This window comes from Tachysurus fulvidraco, chromosome 12 (assembly GCF_022655615.1).
Source record: "Tachysurus fulvidraco isolate hzauxx_2018 chromosome 12, HZAU_PFXX_2.0, whole genome shotgun sequence".
Classification (NCBI taxonomy): domain Eukaryota; kingdom Metazoa; phylum Chordata; class Actinopteri; order Siluriformes; family Bagridae; genus Tachysurus; species Tachysurus fulvidraco.
Genome location: NC_062529.1, coordinates 12,105,748 through 12,129,720, shown reverse-complemented (window position 1 = coordinate 12,129,720; position 23,973 = coordinate 12,105,748). Strand labels below are relative to the sequence as shown.

The 23,973-nt window shown below is 36.7% G+C and overlaps 2 protein-coding genes across 7 annotated transcripts in view; both read right to left on the bottom strand.

Moving 5' to 3' along the window:
- prkd3 (protein kinase D3) overlaps positions 1-14,531 on the bottom strand; it is a 40,603-nt gene extending 26,072 nt beyond the window's left edge. For 2 of the 5 annotated variants that reach the window (XM_047821383.1, XM_027172313.2), the window contains exons 1-2: positions 14,109-14,529; positions 12,933-13,653 (exon numbers count right to left, since the gene is read on the bottom strand). In XM_047821383.1, coding sequence (XP_047677339.1) covers positions 12,933-13,211 — 279 coding nt within the window. In that variant the 5' untranslated portion in view covers positions 13,212-13,653; positions 14,109-14,529. Of the gene's footprint in view, positions 1-7,934; positions 8,170-12,932; positions 13,654-13,851; positions 14,033-14,108 lie in introns of those variants that run through there. The other 3 variants (XM_047821384.1, XM_047821385.1, XM_047821386.1) reach the window with 3 other exon arrangements.
- A 3,625-nt stretch (positions 14,532-18,156) lies between these two features.
- Positions 18,157-23,801, bottom strand: mocs3 (molybdenum cofactor synthesis 3). 2 transcript variants are annotated; one of them, XM_027172024.2, is made up of 13 exons: positions 23,586-23,800; positions 23,360-23,489; positions 23,028-23,120; positions 21,669-21,789; positions 21,498-21,572; positions 21,275-21,392; positions 21,000-21,108; positions 20,120-20,182; positions 19,858-20,021; positions 19,108-19,155; positions 18,905-19,001; positions 18,671-18,778; positions 18,157-18,414 (listed from the first exon to the last, which is right to left on the bottom strand). In XM_027172024.2, the coding sequence occupies exons 1-13, from the start codon at positions 23,685-23,687 to the stop codon at positions 18,257-18,259; spliced, it is 1,386 nt and encodes a 461-aa protein (XP_027027825.1). In that variant the 5' UTR covers positions 23,688-23,800; the 3' UTR covers positions 18,157-18,256. The 2 variants fall into 2 exon arrangements, with proteins under 2 accessions (XP_027027825.1, XP_027027826.1); XM_027172025.2 differs by lacking the exon at positions 23,028-23,120 and having other exon boundaries at positions 23,586-23,801.
- Positions 23,802-23,973: the final 172 nt, after the last annotated feature.

Sequence of the window (23,973 nt, the reverse complement as noted above, 5' to 3'; positions counted from 1 at the left end):
ATTATGCATACCTCTTTAAGTAATGACAATGAAGTAAGCTGCCTCTTTTTCTCATATCCATGCTAATCTAACCACATGTGACTATGCTATTAGTAATTCTCAATGTTTATTTATTAAGTGATACAATACGAACAAATCTGATAGAAGGACAGATAATATTCTGGTAGGATCCATGGACTAACTAACTACTGTGGAATATCAATCACTTAGATTTCATGTGCAAATTTAAATAGAGATTAAGCTAGTTCTAATTCCTAATAACATTTAGGGGTTGGTTTACGTTTCATAGTTACACTAATACTAAGTAGTATATTATTAAATTAGTACTTAAAAACAAATGGCAAGATACACTATCAAAACCTCTAAGGAAAGATCTGTTTCACAGATGGTGCTTGCAGAGCCAAAAATCCTTTCAACCTTGAAAAAAGGCAGTTGAGGCAATCACACACATTTCTCTTATGAGACAACAATTCTGAAAAGAATGGAAGAAGTTCAACACATGACAAATGTGTCTGTGAGGACCACTCATCATGTCAGCAGATTAAAAAAAAAAAAAAGTAGCTTTCTGTAATCTCTTGAATCTTGCCAAGAGCAAGCCATGCAGAAAAAAGAAGGAAATGGCTTATTTGCAGGTGAAACATCTTAACAGAACGTTTTTCAAAACATCAATTCTGGAACTTCTGAAATAAGTAAATTACGAATAAAGAAATAACACTACGGCGCATCTGCACTGCTTCTCTGTGCCAGGTTGTTTAGCAGTTTGAACACCACCCTAATGCCTTGAACGAGTGGACAGTAAAGCAGGCCTTACATCTCAGTGGCTCTTAGCAGCTTAGCATGAGCAGATTAACAGTCCATGGGCTGTGTATTACATAAAACTATCTGCTCACCACTGGCTGGAGCATGCCAAGAAAAACAGCACGGCTGGAGCAGAGGGAGCAGAAGCAGCCGAATTTGCAACCCATATGCACCATCATTAGCCTTTGTAAGGTTCATGTTTCAACCGAGTTTTAACCCACACTGTATACACACTCTCAGTCCCCAACTTCAGTCCTCAGCCTCTAGGATAATCTCCACTTGTAGAAAAACCAAGCAGGGCATCCATCAAACTAGAACTGCTGCTTGGCTCTTTTGATCTTAAGATCTATTTGTTTAAAACTTCCTGCACTTTACTGGAATTCACTTCAGTGGGGAAAAACTTTTGGATCCTTCCCTGTTTATTTGTACATAGTATTTCAAATGAATAAAATGTCATTTTTTTGTTGTTGTTTAGTTCTTTAGAATGCAATTCTTTATCGTTATCGCTATGTATTTGGTGGCATTTTTAAATTGCTAGGATTAGCAAGATAAGTGAATTACTTCATAAGAAATAATACTAAAGGGAGGAAAGTAATTGTCTTTAATTGCCTTTGACAATATCGATGTAGATCATTCCATGTCCATTTGAGACTGAAATATTTTTCACTATAAATCCCTTTGTAGATGCTCCATCACAGAAAACAAAATAAGCATCATTACTAATTACTATAAATACTAGTAATAAAGGAGACATGTATGACCTTTTTACTGACAGGGCACAACAATAAAATCCTGTACTCATTAGAGTGAGTACTCCTGTACTCATATTTGCTTTAATAGAAAAATATACAGGGATATACAAATACAGCATGTTTATACATGGTTAATATTTCATTTGGCCAAACCTGTGTACACTCTATTAAGCCCCTGTTTTATCAGTGTAATATCAATAGTATGTATTGCTGAACAGCTGACATTTTATGTAAGGAACAAACTGCACCAAATTAATGTTTAATCACTTATTATTTTATTCAGTGTCTGAATCTGGAGTTATCACACTAATTGTGATGCATCCTATAATAATAGAAGTTTTAATGTGATGGACATTTACTTGTAGTCAAATCACACAGTGTGGATGAAAAACTTATTTGCTCTATGTTGAGTAGACACTTTATTGAACTATGTAACACCAAAAGCAAACAAACTATTTATTCCAATGTTCCACTGAAAAAAAAAAACAACAACATTGCATTATACATAATACATTTTTCTTAAATGGTTTCTAAAAATTCTGACCTGACAAATTAGCACATGGGCCTAAATCTGTGTGTAATATATAAAATATTTTTTTGCAACTATTTGTGGCAACTTTCCCAATCTGGCTTTTTAAATGAAGTGTTAGTTTAGTAGCAGTTTAGTAGTAGTAGTAGTAGTAGTAGTAGTAGTAGTAGTAGTAGTAGTAGTAGTAGTAGTAGTTTAGTAGTCTCTTCAAAGTCAGTGAAATAAAGATCAAATGTAGAAGTTTTAAAATTTGTATCTCTGAGATATTTAAAGAAATAAATGTAATATGTTAAAGTTTTATGTCAAACCATTAAACATAGGGTTCCTTGATCAAACATGTAGCAAATCTTTAATCTATCTGGTGATTTTAATTATATCTAGGCAGACCTTTTTTTATCAACTAATGTGACAAAAATAAAGCACAGATGTTTCCATGTGTGCTTCTGATGAGATGGATGGAAAAAACAACAGTACACAAACATAAATTAATCTTAATCTCTCACTGTTAAATTTGAATCAACTTATTTGCCTCGTTTACCTGCTGACAGAAAGGAATTTTTCATCAACATTACCCAGCAGTCCAAAGAAAATTACTCTGTGTTCTTTCTTTCAAGACCCTTTTAAACTTCCTAGCTTAGGAGCTATCAGTTCAGCCGATCACTTGAGTCAAGGAGTCAGGCAGGAAAAGCAAGTCTAACAAAAACACCTCCACAAAACAGCTTTGTCAATCTGTCCAAAAGTTGCTGATCGATAGGATTAGCACCACAAACTCAGGAGACTAAGAAAGGCCAGTCCTCCATATGGATTTCATTGTAATAACCTGCTGCTATTAACATAATTGGAGGAAATCTCTCCATTTTTGAGTGCTAACAGTGGCTCCATTGTTGTGTGTCTGTGACATCTGGGCTTTTTTTGGGTGTTGGAAGAATTTGTGTCATACAGTTCGAAGCAGTAGAATGGACCTGACAAATGAACCGTGCATGAACTCTTGGCTTCTGCTTGCTCATTTTAAACAGCAAGGGGTCTGAAACCTGACATAGTGCCGAGCATCTGTGTGCACTTTCAACACGTCATGGAGAAAATCCTTTATGTATGGTGTGAGTAACTTCCAGAGGGACTCCCACTGGAAAGATTTACATACTTACATCTTGTTGCAGAGATGCCAGATGGGTCAACATGGCTACCGCTGTGCTGTTATGCTTACAAATTTGACGTGTTAAGGAGGTCTCGATCTTTGACAGAAATCATGATCAGCTTATCATGGCACCTCATCCATGTGTTCTGTTTTTTTATACTAAACTCCAGGATGTCCTGGACAGTATGCTATAGTACATCCTAACCCTGCTTTCTATCCTGTCAGCAAGCATTACTTATGATGAGACACAGTGAGTGATCGTCATCATTTTAGCTCAGGAAAGCTTGTGAGGTGCAGCTCAGATCAGAACAGACAATACACACTTTTTCATCAACTGTTTTAATCATTCATCCTGAGAAAACTAGTAAGTCTGTTGACTGCTTTCTAATAAACTATAAAACCTAAGAATTTAGCAAAGTTTAGAATGCCAATTAACCAGTTATTAGTCTTGATCATATGCAGCAAACTATTAGACAAATTAATCTTTTATAAACAGGTCAAGTAAACGTTAGCTAAAATATTTCAGTAGTTGAGCATTCTACAAAACTGAGGACTAGAAAAATATTGCAGAACATCGACATATGGAAAAAACACTCAACTCCTGGTTTCCAAATGTGACTCATTTGCTGCTGAAGCAAATCCACTGTTGACACTTGCTGTGGCTGATCTCATGCAGTAATGTATATAATTTCATTGAGAAGCAGTTTTTAAACGCAAAGCACTTTCACTGATTTCTAACATTTAACCTCTCTGATCTGTCTAGTGAAGCAATGACGTGAATATTAAGATTTCAGCATATTACTGTCTGTAAAAGGATGCATGCATTTAGTCTTCAAAACAACTCCAACTTCAAAACAGATTCTATCTCAGAGCTGTGAACATCTACTTGTGTCTTACTCTTACCCAAAGAAAATTTCAGTCATGTTAATAAGAATCTGGTTCTTTGTAAGCAAGGACTTTATGTTTTTGGTTTGTCTAAGTTTTAGTTGTTTTTGTGTGCGTGCGTGTGTGTGTGTGTGTGTGTGTGTGTGTGTGTGTGTGTGTGTGTGTGTGTGTTTTAACCCTTTAACCATTTATTTTACCAGGAAAAGCTTATTGAGATGTATAATGAGAAAACAATATCGGTACAAAATCACTTAAAAAGCTTCTAATGAGATTAGTTATTTGAGTTTCAGCCCCCAATGCAAGTGCCTTTAAATGCCTTTGAACATTCAGGGTGCACAGTGGTTTAGCAAAACCTCCTGGGTTGGGGGTTTAATTTCCACCTCCACACTGTATATGGTGTTTAAATGTTCTCCCTGTGCTTCAGGGGTTTCCCCTGAGTGCTCTGGTTTCCTCCCCAAAACATGTGGCATATTTTAATGGTCAGATGTTAGTGAGCGGGTTTTAGTGACGATTTTACTAACTAAAAATTATAGGACGCTCAGGCCAAACTGACAAATGCAACAATTGATATATTTGTTTTAAACATTACAATTAATCTCTTTCAGTAGTGTGTAGCAAAATCAAAACACCTTTCCCACTTTATTACAATATATTATAGCATACGCATTTTGCTGTTTTAAATTAGACCAAAGTTTTCCTGCCCCTTTAAATATGCAACGACGCCCCTAAACAAACCAACCCACAAGGACCAACAACTTCCTTATAGAGATGTGCTCTTGCGTTTATGTTCATGTAACATTCATTAGGTAGGCTATAAAAAAGACAAATATATTTGAGCCCAATGAGATTTTTGATTAACTACCTAGATTTTTTTTTTTATTTGTATGATAGTATTGAGATTTCGACCAGAAACCAGTGTTACCTGGTTTAACCAGCTTTCCAAATTGACTCATTGCATGTACCAAAACCAAAAAATTGATCAATGACACATTTATTGTGAGTGCTTGATATATATATCAAATTATATTTTATCATTTTACAAATGATATATGTTGTTTTATAACACATTTGTATTGTTTTCTGTACTCTGCACACTTGGTACAGTACATTTTCTGCAGAATGGCAAGTAACAACTGGTTAAACGTGTCACATTATTTCCTGTTTCTACTTTTGTGATGGCACTGAAAGTTCAGCAGAGGAGAAGGAAAGACTTGTAAATATATGAAACTAGATATTTATAGGACTGTAGCAGCAATGTGACAGGCTCACTTTTGCACTTTTCCACTGATAGAACTGATAGAAAAATTCTTGTTCACTGCTGGAAAAATGCTGCTCGCTGAATTGACATGCCAGTACTTTGCAAACCTGCATGCACAACAATAATGTATGTACTGTAGTTGCAATCAAATCATGCATCGACTTGAACTGAATTCCTGAATGTGAAATAATGTCTGTGAATATGTTGCTCCAACCCCCACAAGAATCAATAGTGGGGTCAGACTTAGGTGTGAAAACACCCTAAAATCAAAGTCCAATTCCAGGGGAATAGTTTTCATACATTTTTATGCAGCTTTACCTCGAGCTAAATTGCTTACAGTATATGGAGACACCAACAACATCTTGAGATGGTAATAAATTTGTCCACAGAGTGGGCCTGACCACCAAAAGAGTCTACAATGGCGATATGTGCATCAGAACTGGACAATGAAACAAAGAAAGAAGGTGGTCTGGTCTGATTAATCACACTGCTTTTACATCATGTGTACAGCTGTGTGTGTGTGCGATGTTTACCTGAAGAACACATGGCACCAGGATGCAGAATGAGAAGACAAGACGACAGAGGCAGTGTGATGCTCTCGCCAGTGTTCTGCTGGGAAGCCTCTCCTGGTTTTTCATGTTGATGTTAATTTGACACATACTGTACCATCTACCTAAACAGTGCAGTAGAGCAAGTAAACCCCTTCATGGCAAAGGTATTCCCTAATGGCAGTGGAATCTTTCAGCAGGATAATGCCCCCTGCAACACTGCAAACATTGTTTAGGATTTTTTTGAGGAACATGACAGAGTGTTCAAGATGTCCAAATTCCCCAGATCGCAATCTAATTGAGCGTCTGTGGGATGTGTTAGATAAACAAGTCTGATTCATGGAAGGCTTACAGGAAGTAAAATACCTGCTGTTAATGTCTTGGTGCCAAATACCACTGCACACCTTTAGAGATCTTGTGGAGTCCATGCCTTAACAAGTCAGAATTGTTTTCAAATAATTTGGGGCTTAATCTACAATAAGCAGCTGATTTTAATGTGTGACTGGCTTTGAATGAGTAAAAAATTTGGGGTTTTTTTACTTATTTTGCCTTGTAAACTTGCTAAGGGGGGCACAGTGGCTTAGTGGTTAGCACGTTTGCCTCACACCTCCAGGGTTGGGGGTTCGATTCCCGCCTCCGCCTGGTGTGTGTGGTGTTTGCATGTTCTCCCCGTGCCTCTGGGGTTTCCTCCGGGTACTCCGGTTTCCTCCCCCGGTCCAAAAACATGCATGGTAGGTTGATTGGCATCTCTGGAAAAATTGTCTGTAGTGTGTGAGTGAGTGAGTGAATGAGAGTGTGTGTGTGCCCTGCGATGGGTTGGCACTCCGTCCAGGGTCTATCCTGCCTTGATGCCCGATGACGCCTGAGATAGGCACAGGCTCCCCGTGACCCGAGGTAGTTCGGATAAGCGGTAGAACATGAATGAATGAATGAATGAATGAATGAATGAATGAATGAATAAACTTGCTAAGCTTGCTTCATATAAAGATACTAGCAATGTCAGTAGAGTGAAAGTGAGAAACAGTCACTATTCTTGGCCTCAAAATTTTCCACAGCCTTCTGTATTCTATATATATATGACCATCAGCGTAAATGCAGAATTTTATAGTGAGGGGTTTTGATGTTTTATTGAATAAACTGTTCAAATATATATAATAGAAAATAACCCTGCATCAACATTAAAAGTATAATCGGGTATTAATATCTAACATGTTCCAAAAAACACAAACAGGAATGACTTTTCGTTTATTTAAAACTGACTTTTTTTTTTTACTTAAAATCAGTCTGGAAATGTTTATGCAGGCCAACACAGCAACAGCCATGCTTTAGAAAAACCTCATTCCTAATTTAAAGACTGGCAAATTGACTTCATCCATGTGCCCCCGTCAAGTACTGCCAAGGCAAAGACATCTATGTGGCAGTGGTGCAGGCTATGACTCTTACCGTCACCCCCCACAACCACACACACACACACACACACACACACACAGGGCCTGACACAAAGCATAATCACCAATCATCCGCACACTCAGTCAATCATACACACCCTGCCTTTTAATGAGTCAGGCTGCTGTGATCCATGATTTCTGACTAGGGTAGTGTTTTCTCCAACTGCTCCATTATGCACTTGAGCAGGAACAGCAAAAAAGCACAACTGCAGATGGTACAGATTATGCTAGTCACTACACAGAGGGTACTTCCCTTCCCTTCACTGCTCTCCTTGAGAAATGTACTACTGTGTAAAACAAGACCATCCCTGTCTGACACTATTTTATAAAGCTTTAAGACATTTGCTAGAAAAATTGTACTGACTTTGTTAACATTGTATTACAACACAAACACACAGCATTATGTAGATCTGAACAATTTACTCTGTGTACACATCTGCTTAGGCCACTTCCATGCTTCAAAGCACAGACACACCGTTATACACTAAAACATGTTTTATTCTGAGTCTGAGTTTCTAGGAAATATCAAGGTAAAAGTTTTGGAAGCAGTATATCACAGTGAATGAAAAAAAATTAAATACCGTTCCTTCCATAGGAGCAGGCAGATGCTTGCTATATAGACCTTTGGGGTCAGGCTTGGGGGAATTTATTTCCTGTTCATTTTACGGTTAGTTTTGGCCAGGATGATCATGGCACTCTCCAGTTTCCATGTGCTCCCCCACTTTTTACTCAAGTCTCAAGTCTTTTGCTGCCAACATTTCGGTTCTGGGTTACCTTGGTAACAGTTTAATGTTGACAGCTATCCTCCCAATGAACCTGCAGGAGAGGAATGATAAAGTTCCTTAAAAAACAGAAGGCAGATTTTCTACCTTTTCTCTTAGCCAGAACAAATTGACAGCATTTTCCTTGGAAATGTAAATAGTCAGATGTATTTTAAATCTAATAAATCCTGACTGAACATCCCAAACTACAGTGACAACTGATAAACCCTTCAGCTCAGGGGTTTGTATGAGGGAACAGTCAATGTGTCTGTGGTTTAGAATTTGTGCATCATTCACAGAGATATTAGCAATATTTAATGTAAAATGACTGAACCTCAAGATATGAAGACTCCTGCCATAGACAATAACTGCAAACTAAAACTAAACAGAAACTAATCTGTAAGAGAGCCATCTACGCACAAGTAAAATGAACAGTGCTTAAAATCATTAATTACAGATCTGTAGATTCAGACCCACCCAGAATAAAGTAACTGTCCTACTCTGGCATGTAGAACTTTTTTATTCAAAGCATGAAGTATTCATTAAATGGACCAACTACAGACCTTGCCCATAGAATGAAAGTTACTAACCTATCACACAGTGAGAATGACTACTTACTTGCCTTTATGCAACACATTAACATCCGACCGCACAGTGTTTCCAGCTGCATGAGTGATTCAAGGTCGGGCACAAGGTTTAGTCTTCATAAAAGTGCCTTCAGAGAGATTTTGAGAAGTTTATGCCTTTTTCCAAAGTATTTGCCAAAAAAGCTACAAACCTTTGTCCTCCGAGCTAGCTTTATCATCCCTTTCTGACAGAGCAGGAGAGGAGGGGGGGGTATTCGAGTTGAGCCAAAGTAAATTCACCCTCCTCCCAAATTCACACTGAAATGCAACAGACTATACAGTGGTTCCCTCACATCGCCACTTATTCAAGACCTTATGAGAAATTCCCACATTCCACTGTATATCATTTGCTATGGTAAAGTTGTCCAAAGGAAAGTGCTAACCTAATTTTCCAGGCCTCCAGGTGTGTGATGTGTTAGGATCATCTCAAACATCAGTGTGTGGAAATATGAAGCACATCAGCTCTTGAAAATATACTGTATTTTTCTTGTCATTGTGGTGAAATTTCGGGCAGAGGAGAGCCGGGGCATCACCAAAACAGGAAGTGCTTCATTATCAGATGTTTAGCTCCCTCATCATGCTCTACATTGTCCGTTACACACCAATCACAAAATGAAAACTGTTGGTGCTACATACATGCAGTTCTTTTAAAAAAATTTTAGTTTTCTTCTTAAATCTAAATGTGCAGCATTTATTCAATCCATCTGATCTCATAAATTACTGTAGCTCCAAGCATAATGGACCCACTTTGCAATTAGCAGTAGTACCAAGTAAGGCTTACATACAAGCTTTGTATACAAGCTGAGCACAGGACAGTGGTGAATGGTTCAGAAGTGTGGTTTTGCATTCAGCAGGAAGTCAAAGCAGCCCTGTGTGGTTTGCATAGTGTCCTTCCATTACAGTGACTGCAGTTCATGTGAAACTATAAACCAAACTCAGAAGCAAAAGTCCATTCAAATGAAACGCTGCGGTCAAGCTCAGCTGCACAAGTAAAATGAACAATTTTTAAAATAATTGTTTACAGAAACCCTACAGTTAGAACTACTACTTTGTCACTTTAATATTTAAAACCCACTCATTATGCTATACTTTAGGTGGCATAAAGTTTACATGCAAACAACTTTATTGTTCTGAAGAGCAAAACTGGCCGATCGACTCACAATATTAAATCTGTGTAAAGTTCCAAGCAGTACATGGTTTTTGAACACTTTACAATAAAATGCTTTTCTCAGAGGTAAAAGAGCAAATGAAAATGTCTATATGCTACAACTCTATAGTGACAACTTCCAAGTAACCACAAAATGAGAAGCCATGGGTCCACATCTGAAGTTCTATAGTACTGTACACTAATTTTAAATAGGCTACAACTATGTTACTTTTTTACTATAGGTTATTGTGTTACAACTAAACATCTGGATCACAAAGCCATTTTAAACAGTTCCAACAAACAACAGAAAAATAATTATACGTCATTTACAGAACAAAATATCTAAATAAAAAAATAAATATGTTTATGGCTTGAAATTTATAGTGGTACATTTACTTTCTTTGGCTGTATAACAGTAATGGCTGAATATACATCATTTACCCACAGCTCATTCTATTGAGATATTAATATGTAACACTTTTCATAGCAGAACATATGTGTAAGTGTATTTGTGTCTGTACGCCTGCACACTTGTATGAGTAAAGATGGTAAGGAGAATGGGAGAATTCAGAGTCATTTTTTCCACTGATATCAAAGCCATATGATGGTGCTGGGCTGGATCTCAGCTCATGGGGTTTTCAGCTCACCCCATGGGATTTGGGTGATCCAGAACAGCACACAAAGTTTTGAGACTGACACTGTTGCTTGGTTTTTCCATAAAAATGATCTTTCTGTGTGTCCACTCAAACTGGCTCACTGACGCAGATGATACTTAAAACAACTCCAAAACACTGTCTCTCTCCTAAATTAGTGCCTTCAAGCCAGAATGCAACATCAAGAAAATATCAATACTGGATTCTGCCCTAAAGCCACGTTCCAGATCGCAAGCTAGCGAGCATTCACCACTGCATTACACTTGCCTGAAGGAATGTGAACTTGCCTTGATGTGAACCTGTCTGGTTGTGTAGCAGATTAACAAGGAACCATGCAAGGTTGCAGCTTGTCTCTTAGCTTTGATACAGAGCTCACTGTGTTCTGGTAAAGGGTTATATCATCACATCATTGCCAGACTGTTCTCTGTGAAAAATGGCACACTTTGGACAGAGCTGCTCAGCGTGGTCTAGTAAAAGGGGTGTAACTGAGTTAATTTATGCGATGCATAACAAAAGCTGTTAAAAAATTTGTTACACAATTTGTGTGCGTACAAAAATTCACTTTGTTTCACAGATCTAATCAAACTAGTTAGTTAAAATTGGTTAAAATGATCATATCGCCATGTAGATGGTGAACTGAAATGCTGCATATCTAAAATCTTATATAGAAATTGAACACATAACATTTAGCTGTTATAATCAGCAGCAGCCTGTGACTTTGGCACAGATAGAACAACGTTAATAATGGCAAAATTAACCCCAAAACAAGGAGTAGAAAATTAACAACATTCAGTCTGACAGCATAAAGTCTTAAAGCTTATTACGAGTTGTTTTAGATATAGCATTTTTTTTTCAATTCTCACTACATCTTGAAACCTAAACAGAAGACAGAAGAAACTAGTCTACCAAAGATAATGAAATAGAAAATGAATATGTTTTCTTCTACATTTACTTCTACACATTTTCTTTCATACTTTGGAATTAATAAATTCACCAAGGTGCACAGGTACTGTACACCTGACATACGGTTATCCACTCTTATAATCCACTCTTAAATCTGCACTTTGTGTATCATAGACTACTCCAAATGTCCTCTATTAGCACTTTTCCTGGTTCCTTTTTTAAATCATTATGTGCAATTATAACTAAATGGAGCTGTTATTATTGTACTTAGTCCCATATCATTGGTCACACAAAAGAGGACATCAGAATTTCCACCTTCTCCCTATGGACAAGCAACCACTAATTATGTTTTCAGAGTAGTGTCATTACTTACATCTACACTGCCACCATTGTCTCATTACATCTCTCTGTGAACTCATTTTTGAACTGATGGTATGAAAATGTGTTCTTTAATCAGCAACTAATGCCCTTTGTTGCTTTTTCCACCACAGCAACTTCCTGGTGATTATAGCACAGACTAAGCACAGTCTAGATTAGTCACAGCCTTTTACATAAATTAATATGACAGAAATCTACTGTTGGTCAGTCACATCAGCTTTGGTACAGCTTTAACAAAAACAAAATCAAGAAAACCTTTGACAGATTTTGGTTATTTTCTTTTCACATTTTCGATAAAAGCTGCAAGCTGCTTATGAGTAGCCTGCTGACCAAACACTACCATTATAAATCTAGACAAGTATTCTCAGATTTACAATGTTCGAATTAATCTTGATTAAAAAAGCATGAAAATGTTCTCTCATAACATTTTTAGTGAAAATCCTAAATTAGACAAATACTATCCAATTTCTAAAATAAATGCTTGCTAAACTAAACCTTACTGAGTTATTTCTCTGCTTTTCCAGCACTCAGACAGGGAGCAAATTTATGTCACAGCTCAGATGAGACATCCTGCAGAGATTCAGTCTAACACTGTAGACTTTACCAGACTTAGTTACATCTATTTATTTGACATGTAGGTCTCATTTCGCATTATGCATATTATGCAACTTCCTCTGTTACAGAAAAACTATTAAGTCCAATTTTTTTTATATCTAGACATTTTATAAAGTTCTTGAATTAATACCAGTCCGTATGCAGAATGTAATTGTCTTTTTAAATGTGTATTATGTATATAAATTTGCACTTTATATATAAAATAGTGGCTAGTTCTTCCTGATTCCTGTCCACTGTTACACCCAAGAGAGCTAATAATGCATTTATGTCATTTAAGTATACAAAACTAAAGCTGAGGCACGTGTATTTACATAAGCTGTACTGCGTCTGTAACACAGAAAACTACACAGGTATTAGTAATATTATGTAAATTGGGGCCAACATATTAAGACAAAGCAACACCCAAAAGTAGTTGAGGATTAACAGTCTTGCACAAGACCATCAATGAACATCTGTATCACGTTATAGTAAACAAGAAAGTCTTTAGAATATCTACCTTTTGGTCGACAATGGAACAGACCAGGTCTTTCACAGCATTGAGTGACAGGTCATGTGGCTCCAGGCTGACTGTCTCCCTGGTGAGGCCAATCTGAAGGAGAAAGGAAAGTCCATCCAGACCTCTGGAGAGTGTTGGGCTTGGAGCGCTGTGACTGCCGTTGGACAGGCGGCCGAACAGGGCCACCGGAGGACTTGGGGATGGGGTTGGGGGTGTAGGCTGGGAGTGGAGGTAGGCTTTGGGCAAGGGTGAAGGAGGTGTACTACTGCAGGCAGACATTGGTTTGCCTCCTACTACTGAGATGACTGCTGAGTAAAAACCTAAAAGTGATGAGTCTGAAACCTGTGTCTCAACACCACAGATTTTCTGAGATAATAAGAGATTTATATGGACATCTGTTGTTTATATAGAATTTCAACAGAGTCTGAACTGTCACAGTCTTGCACAGTCCTTCACACCGGCTATGAAGTACTTGTTAAAATTGTGTTCTGAATTTACACACTAATATAGTAATCCCAATAGCATAATTATACAATAATAAGTATAATTATGCTCTCGTTACACAGTACCAGTGGTGCTCTCTGGTGTACACATTGCACTAATAAGTGTATTTGAGGATGTCTCAGCTGAGCTGTCAGGGTCTCATCTCGAAGGTCCACAGAGCAGATGTTATCCTAGAAATAGTCTTTTGTGTTCACATCCCATTCCTGCTTTTCAAGCTCTGTTAAAAAGAAAGAATTAAATGTTCAAAACATGCATTAAAGTCTTACTTGTATCTTAAATGTACACAATTATAATCATAGAAATAATTCAACATGACAAGAGAAACAAAATTTATAAACTGACAAAAGCAATCATCAATGGAGAAAACTGCTTGGTTATAATTTATCATATTTAGGATTGAGAATTTAATAATTACATTTGTTTTTTTGTTGTTGTTTTTTTTTTTTTTCTATTATTGCAGTTGCTCCCTGTAACCCACATCTGGAAGCCTTGCCATTCCCCACATCTGGAGAGGATCCTCCGCCTCTCGATCATGTAGCTGGCAGAGGACCACAACTGCCAGCAAAACAACTTTACAATTGTTTTGCTCGTGTTCACTGTAGTGTGCATAGTAACATGTAGATGCAAATCACTGAATATTACAAAGCACATTACATTATAATCACACATTACCTGGATATATACAGAAAAGGCGTTTGTGAAACAAAAACACTTCCAAAAAACGAAGCTGGTTAAAGTGTAGTTAGAATCCCGTGTTTACTCAAAGGTTTTAAATCCCTGAGAGCTCCAGATTCCTGCACTGATCTGGATTAAAGACTGGGGAAGTTTTCGAAAACTTTTTCTTCTCTCACGTCTGGAAGCGAAAAGCGCCTTCATGAGTGCGTCGTGTTTTCAGCTGGAAGCTCCGAGTCGCTGAAAGAGAAAAACTGTTCCCAGGTTGCGTGAAGCTGGTTGAAAGCAAACGCCGTTTCGGTACCCAAAGCGACTCCGCTACAGTTCCATAAACCCTGCGTGTTTCTCGGGCTTTTTTCCCCCCTGCATTTGCATCACGCGCATGCCTGACTTGATAGCTGTTTCCGTTATGTACACAGAGGCTCAGAGCTCTTTCGCGACCTCTAGCGGTACGATTCAAAAAAGCCACAGTGATTCGGTGATTCGGTTCTTATCAAACGATTCTTTTAGACGAGTCGATGGAATCGATTTTAAAGCAATGGATAAGTGAAAGTCTTTGATGATGTTTCATTCTCTTCGCTAGTTTATTAGTTTATACTATCAGATTAATGTTATTGTATTAATGTTATTAATCTGATAGTATAAACTAATAAACTAGCGAAGAGATTAATACGTCTTGGCAATTGGCAATTAATACGTCTTGATTAAGCCTTATCATTCACATACGTTATAAGTTTACTTTTAAAGGTAGAAAGAGTCTTTTTTATTTTATTTACTTTATTTTATTCTGTGGTATGAGAACTTTATCTTCACCTGAAAATAATGAAACATGGTTAATTCCTGCTTCTTGTTCTTGCAACTTTTGTTTAATGTAACTACAGCAGCTATAGATATCATCCTTTTCCCCCTGAGTATAGATTTTAAGGTATTTTTCATGTTGTCATACAATGATGAGTTAAAGGTTTAATTTGAAGAATCAGAATCAAGTTTATACAATATCCCTTAATCCAAAATATCTGTCCAAGTATTTCTGATGTTGCTTGAATAAGAAAAATGTATACCCTAAGGGTGGAACATTATTTATAACAACAAGAAATTTAGTTTATTAGGTTTCACATATGTTTATATTGCAATGGCAATATAGTCTGATATACAAATATATTTGTATATATATATATATATATACAAATATATATTTCTGATATAAAAAAATATTTGTTCACATCTAATATCAAATTATCATTTTCTCTGACGTAATATGTCAGCCTAGTGGTTAAGGTGTTGGGCTACCAATCAGATGGTTGTGAGTTCAATCCCAGGTCCACCAAGCTGCCACTGTTGGGCCCCTAAGCAAGGCTCTTAACCCTCAATTGCATAAAAATGAGATCATGTAAGTCACTCTGGATTACGGTGTCTGCCAAATGCTGTAAATCTAAATAACAGGTGTGTGAGTGAAAGCATTAACCTAATTGTTATTAACAATAAAAACATAATTGTGTTCAGAACTTACATTTCATTCCAGATCAATGTAAGAGGAATTGTTTTTAAATCATCTTTAATTAGCACATTTACTTGGATTAATATGACATGTCAAGGCTTGTGTAATTTTCCACTTTGGTAGAAAGGGGATATGAAAGAGCCCCGAAGAGGTTATAAAAGTGGGCGTGCAAGTTAATGCTTAGATTAGCCTACAATCAGAAAGGAAAATGCAAATGACATTAGTAATCTTGTGATAATGACATAACCCAAACAGCAGAAGATCAGAACATGCCTACCGAGGAATTGTTGGAATAATTTTAAATTAGTCTATAGATAAGGTCAAAATATACTGGATCACCCGGTGCAGTATGTCAAATAGAAGTCCAGAACCATAAAAGATCAGTGAAAACCAGAGCTTCTATGTTATAATGTAGATCATGTGTTGTATCACATGTGTGTTTGTATTTGTGGGGACTCCTTGTCGTCCGCAAACTCACCCAAGTTTTTGATGTAGATGTTGGTCCAGATTTGAGAGTGAGAGCAAGTCTCAGCCTCGCACTCCACTAATTTACATTAATATTTACCATGCAAAAGAGTAGAAGTGAAGAGAAGAGAGAAACTCAACTGCATAGCACATTTATGCAATAATTTACTTGTATGCATGTATTGTTATTATTGTTTATCTTTACTTTAGGTACATGTATATCTAGTTATTGTATATCAAGAAGAAATTAAATATTGCCAAATAAAACACCCCAGTACGAGTCATTTAAGGTCTCCTACAACCCAAAAACCTGCTGTCTTTTTGAGTGTCCACCTCCTGCCATGTGTTTGAGAGTGTCCACCTCCTGCCATGTGTTTGAGAGTGTCCACCTCCTGCCATGTGTTTGAGAGTGTCCACCTCCTGCCATGTGTTTGAGAGTGTCCACCTCTTCCTGTGTGTTTGAGTGTCCACCTCTTGCCGTGTGTTTGAGTGTCCACCCCCTGCCATTGTTTGCCTAGTTAGTGAAGAAGGAATGAATGAATAAACAAATGAATGTATAAAATCCCACTATAATGGAAACACAGAAATTGTTCCCTTTTGTTCTTCTCTAAAGTTATCTTAATGGATTTGTGTATTGCTGTATACTTATTATTATTATTATTATTATTATTATTATTATTATTACTTATTATTATTATGGAATTGAGACCATGTCATGGAGAAATAGTGTGTGTACTTTGCTGAAACTGAGGGCTATGTAACCAGGATCTTTATGCTACCACAGTAATACCACCCACAGTGAACAGATCTGAGTAGACAAAGAGAAAACCTAAAGACCCCCATAAAAGGTACAAAAAAAGAACAAATGTACCCTACATGGATTAGGGTTAGTGTGACCCACCCGGAGCCAGGTCTGGGGGTAGAGTCTGGTGACCAGGCCACCCACATAACTTAGACTCAGGCTAAAATAAGAATCTTGTGGGTTCACCACCAGCAAGATGAAGAAGAGAAAGATTGAGGACAGGTACAATGGCATTTGGAATGTCTTGGATGGACTTTTGCTTTGCAAAGACTAAACAATGCAGATTTGCTGAGCAAGTGTGGTGGAATGTTGATGTTTACCTGGGATACATTACTTGTTGAGTGATGGAGCAATGACAAACCCAGTTTCAGAAGGGACACTCATTTAACTGTCATCTGGGGTCACTGCCAGAAAGTGATATTTCTTCATTCATTTATTTGTAGATTAAAATATCCCATAATCAATAATTGGCAGTTTGAAACCCCAGAAGGTGGCGATAATGCGCAGTAAATATAACTTTACCACAAACCACAAGGAAGCGCATTCAGCTTCCTGACTGAAAGCAACGTGCAAGATGCTGGCTATAAAGAAAGAAATGGAGCAATTAGGGAAGATAAATGTAATTCTATACCGTTACATGTTTAATCCCCCATGAGTTTATAAATACTTCAGCATGCAGGCGTGTAAAGCATGGAAGATAATGGAGAGTGATGATAAACCAGTCAAATTCTATCAATTAATCTAAGATTAACAATTTACTATTTTTACTAGAAACAATAATGCTACAGATACTGTAGTATTTGTGTTCAGGAAAGAAAGAAAAAATAATGAAACAATACTCATAATAAAAGTTTTTTGTTTTTTTTACATACTCTTACAGGGCACTTAAATATGAACAGTAATTGATACTGCAAAAGGCCTCCCATTGCCCTCAAAATAGCCTCAATAAATCATGGCATGGATTGTACAATATTTACACATTCATTTGAGTTTCTGGTCCGTGTTGACATGACTGCATCACACAATTTCTGTACATTTTTCAGGTGCACTTTCATTCTAGATTTGGAAAAAGCCCATGATTGAGAGAGTGTCTACAGCTGTTGAGGAGGTATCTCAGGAGAATGGGGTAATGTTGGTTTGTTGTCTGGCACTGGGTCAAAACAGCTTATAGTGGGTGTCAGGATATGTCAAGGGTGTCTCATCTCAAATCTTGAGCACTTAAAATGAACTGAAATGCTTTCAATCAATAAACAGACATAATTTTAAGAGAACACACAAGAAAATAATGACTGGGATGTTTACTTTTGGATAAAGGAATACAAGTAATGAAAAAAATAGTTCATTATTAATTTATAATAATAATAATAACAGAATTATTAATCATTAATATTTTGGAAAAGATGGATCAATCTTATTAGCCCAGGCCATCAGGCCTCCGGTGATATCTTTCACAGTGATGTGCTCAAGTTCAGTTCCAGACATCTTCTCCAGCAGCAGTACAGCCTTCTGAGAGTCATTCCCCAGTTTACACACTACATACACTAGCAAAAAGAAAAAAATGTGTAAGGTTTTTACAGCTTTTTTACTTCTTAAAGATTAACTGTAAATGATAGAAGTATGTTTCTTACTAAATAAAACTAACCACCATGCGGAATATTTGCCATTTTTTATTATGACTTGGATATGATGTCAAATCTTAAGAACAAAGCTGTACATTAAAATCCACATAAAGCACCATGCATTATATACAATAAATAAAATATACAAATATTTTTAGAGTAAAATGTTACCAAGTACCTGGGACTTGTGATTCAGTGCTCATTCGCGATTTTAATTCACAGATCTTTTCCTTTAGAAAATTAATGTGGTCTGTTCTCTGATCCTCTAAACTGGCCAGTGGAATATCTATTAATAGCAAAAAGAAAAATCTTAATGGTATGATATAACAACTGCTAATGCCACTCTATAGCACTGTTGTATGATTGTGTCAATTTGAACAAGAATCTGTATGAAAACTGTTGAAAATCATACTGATGGAAATGAGCAGGTGGCAAATATCTACTTCCACTTTGGGCCGAACATCAAGAAGGAGATGAGGAGTCCCGCAGTCCACAATAGATTTATACTCCTGCAGATAATAAGTGGAGTAACAGGTTCATTCTTTAATATAATTGGCTTTATATTAATACAAAATCATCTAATAAACAAGGTAATAATGCCTGAATTGTATTTACCTGCACAGAGACTCGCTGTTCTACAGAGAGTAGATTCAATCTACGACACTAGAAAAAGATAAACAATCAACCTGACCAGTAATTTTAGTTGATCCAAAGTTGTTTGAAAAAAAATATTTTTGGCATTGGGATTTTTAGTTTCTTAGAGTAAGATCAATTGAATTAAAGTTTAGATTTATTTCATATTTCCTTATATTGAGATTGAGTAAACTAAGATATTTTTCATTCATTTTTGTATGTACCAATAATGCACTGACTGTTGTGGTCTAAATAGAACAGTATATGATGAATAGTTAATCAACAGTACATATGTTCAACTGTGCCCATTTTCATGAATCCAATTTTATTTAATCCGATTGCTGATTCCAGAAGTACAGTTATGTTTCATAATTACATAGTCTAATTCAAATATTTATTTACATGTGAATTACATATATCTGGAAAAAAAAAAACTCACGAAGGAATTTCTAATTTACATGACTGATTTTTCTCCATTTACTGGATTATTTCAGATCTACACCACCCCTTTCAATCCAAACAAAATTTCATTCAGATGAAGCCCAATCAGATCGACTGAGTTACTCACAATAAGGTTTTTAAACTAATTAAGCTAGCAATCAGATTTATTCGCAGAATTATTTGCAGGCATGATTTCAGACAGAGCTATACTGACCTCTTGTGGACAGTTTATTACATAAAAATAATTAACAAACATTGACCCAAAACTTCATTCTGTGATATAATTCAGACCTTATCTGTTGCAGCAGACCCACAGAAGCTCTCATAGTCCTGCAGCTCTGTCACACTGGGCATATCTCCACAAACAGCACAGTTTGCCTGCTTCGCTCTCAGCTTTATGCAACGAAAGCGGCCATCCTGAGCATCGAACATCATCAGCTGCTGCCCAAAAGAAGCTTCATGGGTCAGTCAAAGACAGATCCCATAAAATAGTGTACTAAAATCTAAAGAAATCAGTGTAGTGAAATCTGTTTGTGGATTTAATGAAGGATACATTTTTGTCCAGAGGCAATTTTCAAAACCTCTAAAGCTTGAAGACAGCCCATGACTCCAACCACTGCAATGAAGATGGAAATATGCTTTTACACTGCACAGGACTGGTCAGAAATCCCTGAGAACTTTTAATTATCTATGGGAGTCATGTATAGAAAAGTATTATTCATATAAATTGTCTACATATCAGGTAGGGTGTTCAATACACAGATCAAGCTTAGTGGTATAATCAAGAGGGCATTTTGTAGGGAGGGGAAGTACCTAAGGCTAAGCACACATGCAGTCTCATTTATAAATCTTTGCATACCTTTGCAAGAAAAGCACAAATACACTAAAATAGTCAGTTACTAACCCAATTTGAACACACAATCCATTCCCAATTCTAGCATGTCCAAAGTGTATACAATCCTAACTGACTTATCCATTACTTATTCCTCTTAGATAATCATATGGATTGTTGTACTATTACTATTTAGAGATTTGCCATTTTTAAGTTTCAGTTTATTGCTCTCTCTCATTACACTACCAATTACTGTTCCATGATCTGTTAAGTCACAAATTCTAACAAGAAGAAGAAGAATTCCCTATTTTTACATGATAGCATACTGAAATTATTTTCTTTGTCTTGGCTTGTTAGGAGTCTGTTGTCAGAGCACAGGTTCAGCTATGCTCAGCTGTGATACAACACTCTGGAGCAGAGAGGGATAAAGGCCTTGATCAAGAACCCAAAAGTAGCAACTGTATTCTTTGGTGCTACAGGTGTGCACGAGTAAGCTTTTACTCTCATGCGGGGATTACAGTAGAACTGGGGCTGTAAAATCACGCATGTTTCAAGCTTAATTAATGCCCGGTAAAGGTACATGTAATAGCTGTGAACTCACCCACTCCTAACACTCCTCCATCAGAGCAGTTTGTGACAGTGTCCGGTGGTGGGGGAACAGGATATAAACACCTGTAGCAGGGCCCATGGTTGTAATTATACACAGTGAGCTATGAAATGAGATAGAAAAGACAGATAAACATATTTATTCATCTCAGTAAGGCTGATTTTTTGCACTTTATCAGTTTTCTTTGTTTATTAATAAAAGCACATTCATTCCCATTCTAAAGTGTTCAGGTGCAATTCATTATCATATTGCTCTTAAAGGTGTCCTACCTGGCCTTCCATTCGCAAAGCACTTGCAGACACTAAGGGCTTGCCACTGAGAACACAGGCATCATTGACAAGATACCGTGTTGGAACATTATCTGAACAATCAGCTACAATGTCATACATAAAAGCACAAGGAGTCAAGAATACAAACACTTAGAATCAAAATAGCACTGAAAACATCAGATGATAATTCTAAAAATCTAAACAGTACAGCATGAAAGGATACTGTTGGATGAGTTGCAAGGCATTCTCAGGGGACAGCTGGAGATGATATGGCACACACTGTGTTGTAGAATTTAACCTGTCAGGAAAGTACAGTTAACACATAACACACTAAGTAACAGGGTTCAGCCTGGTTCCTAATGCATACTTGTCTTTGTGTAGAAAAAAGATGTACCTGTGTAGGGCCTGTGCTGCAGACAAGGCTTTGGGCAGACCCTGAGTCTGCTCTGTGTGCAGAACCTGTCTGTGCAGATTACTCAGCTCCACCTCATCATAATCCAACAGTCCCAAACGCCCTGATAGTGTGCAATATACACAATATTAAACTAAATATAAATTCTTGATCTATATTCAGGACAATCCTGTGACAAGTGTGCATAAGTTACCAAACAGGTACATACAGTATATGTATACACTATACAACCTTGTCCAAAATTGATAAGCATTATAAATGTCTACTGTAACATTTAAGCATTTTAAATAGATATAAGGCAGGAAATCCAAAAATATAAGGCATGAAATCTTAAGTAATTAGTTCTATTCCTTTGTAATATATTGTATTAAGTTGTATACTCATTATATACAAAATGATCTTGCCGTTCACATTGTGTTTGTACATTTCATGTGCTTGTTTATGAATGGTTACTGAAGTTTATTTTGCCTTTATTAGCTTACCCAACTGTATTTGTTGAGTGCAAAGAAAAATTTAAGGGTTTTGTAATTTACGTTTATTTGAGCACTTATACTAGTGCAAAACCTAGTCTAAACTGGAAATTAGGATTAGGATAATTTCGCATTACATAGTTAAGTCTTGTCCACAAAACAAGTTTAATCAATCAATCAAGAATGCTCAATCTAAATCTCAATCTAACTATTCAGACTAAGGCTGCAGGGTGCAGTATTGAATTCCAGCATTATAATTGAAAAAAAAATCGGATTTAGAAATTAAATTAATTCAATTCAATTGATTTGTATAGCTCTTTTAACAATTCCCATTGTCTCAAAGCAGCTTTACATTAATATGGAAACAGAAGAGAGAGAAAAAAGAAATAAATATAGAAGAAGTAGAATAAGAAGAAGATGAAGAAAAAAAATAAGGATAAAATAATTAATAAATATACACAAAGATTAAAACTAATTTAAAGAATATTAACTTAAAATTTTAAATACTATATACACCTGTCCCTATACCTAATGAGCAAGCCGGTGGTGACGGCAGCAAGGAAAAATGGCCTGAGATGATATGATAGGAAGAAACCTTGAGAGGAAACAAACTCAGAAGGGAACCTCATCCTCATTTGGGTGAAACTTTACAGTAAATAATATAAATGTAAATAATTTCCTTTCTACAGCAGTTTATAATAGTGCAACTGAGAGATTAGGTACAATTATTAGATTAGATAAAAGCTGTGCTGTTTGTCTGAATGCTGTTCAGACCAACATGAGAAGAATGAATCTGTTACTTTGTAAAGAACCTACCCACTTTTCCCTGTAGTTAATGTATGGCTATTAGATGATCTACAACCCAGCCTACCTATTCCAGCTGCAGCGAGGTAGAGAGCTAAAGGACAACCCAGACCTCCACAACCCACCACCAATACAGATGTGTTTAAAAGGCTCATCTGACCTGGAAAGATAAGAAGCAAGTTGTTTCAAACCTGTTTTATCAAATATAAAGCTGGAACAGTTTCATAACTACATTTCTTTAGGCTTTTGGGGATGTGGTAGCCTAGTGGTTAAGACATTGGACTTCTGAATGGAAGGTCATGAGTTCAAATCCCACAATTATTCATATTGTATAAATTGAAATAAAATGTAAGTCACTCTGGACTAATGGTGTCTGCTAAATGCTAGAAATGTTTTCACCTTTGACACCGAGCTCTGGCAGGAGCAGCTGCCTGCTGTAGCGCATAATATCATCGTTGGTTAAAGCAGAACATTGTAGATGATCCAACTGCGATACCTGGTCTTGAAACCCCATTAGTAAAGAGTTATCCTGACAAAATAACAGATCGAATACGGAATACTAAATGATACACTTGGCATACGGTATTAAGAGGCTGAATGTTGTATTTGTCTCATGAATGCAGACCTGCTGAATTTGCTCCAGCTTGTTTTTCAACGCAGTGATTTCCGCATCTTTTTCCAGGAGCTGTTTCTTCAGATTTAAAATGTCATCATCCATGTTATTCATTTAAACAAAAACCTAAAAGCGTCTTCGACATAAAACAGTATTTCACATGCACACCATGCACACCAATCACTTCCTGTATACCTCCGTCACCTAACACGTGTGAGAGCCAGATGATCACGTGTTTTCACTGACCAATCAAAAATCACGTCAAATGTAAACACTAAGATGAATAAGACATTAAACAGAGCGCTTTATTCAATCACCGTGTTATTACGCACTATAAACTATTTACTGTATTCGACAAAAATCCCTGTCCAATGTATTTTATGTATAATATTACCATGTG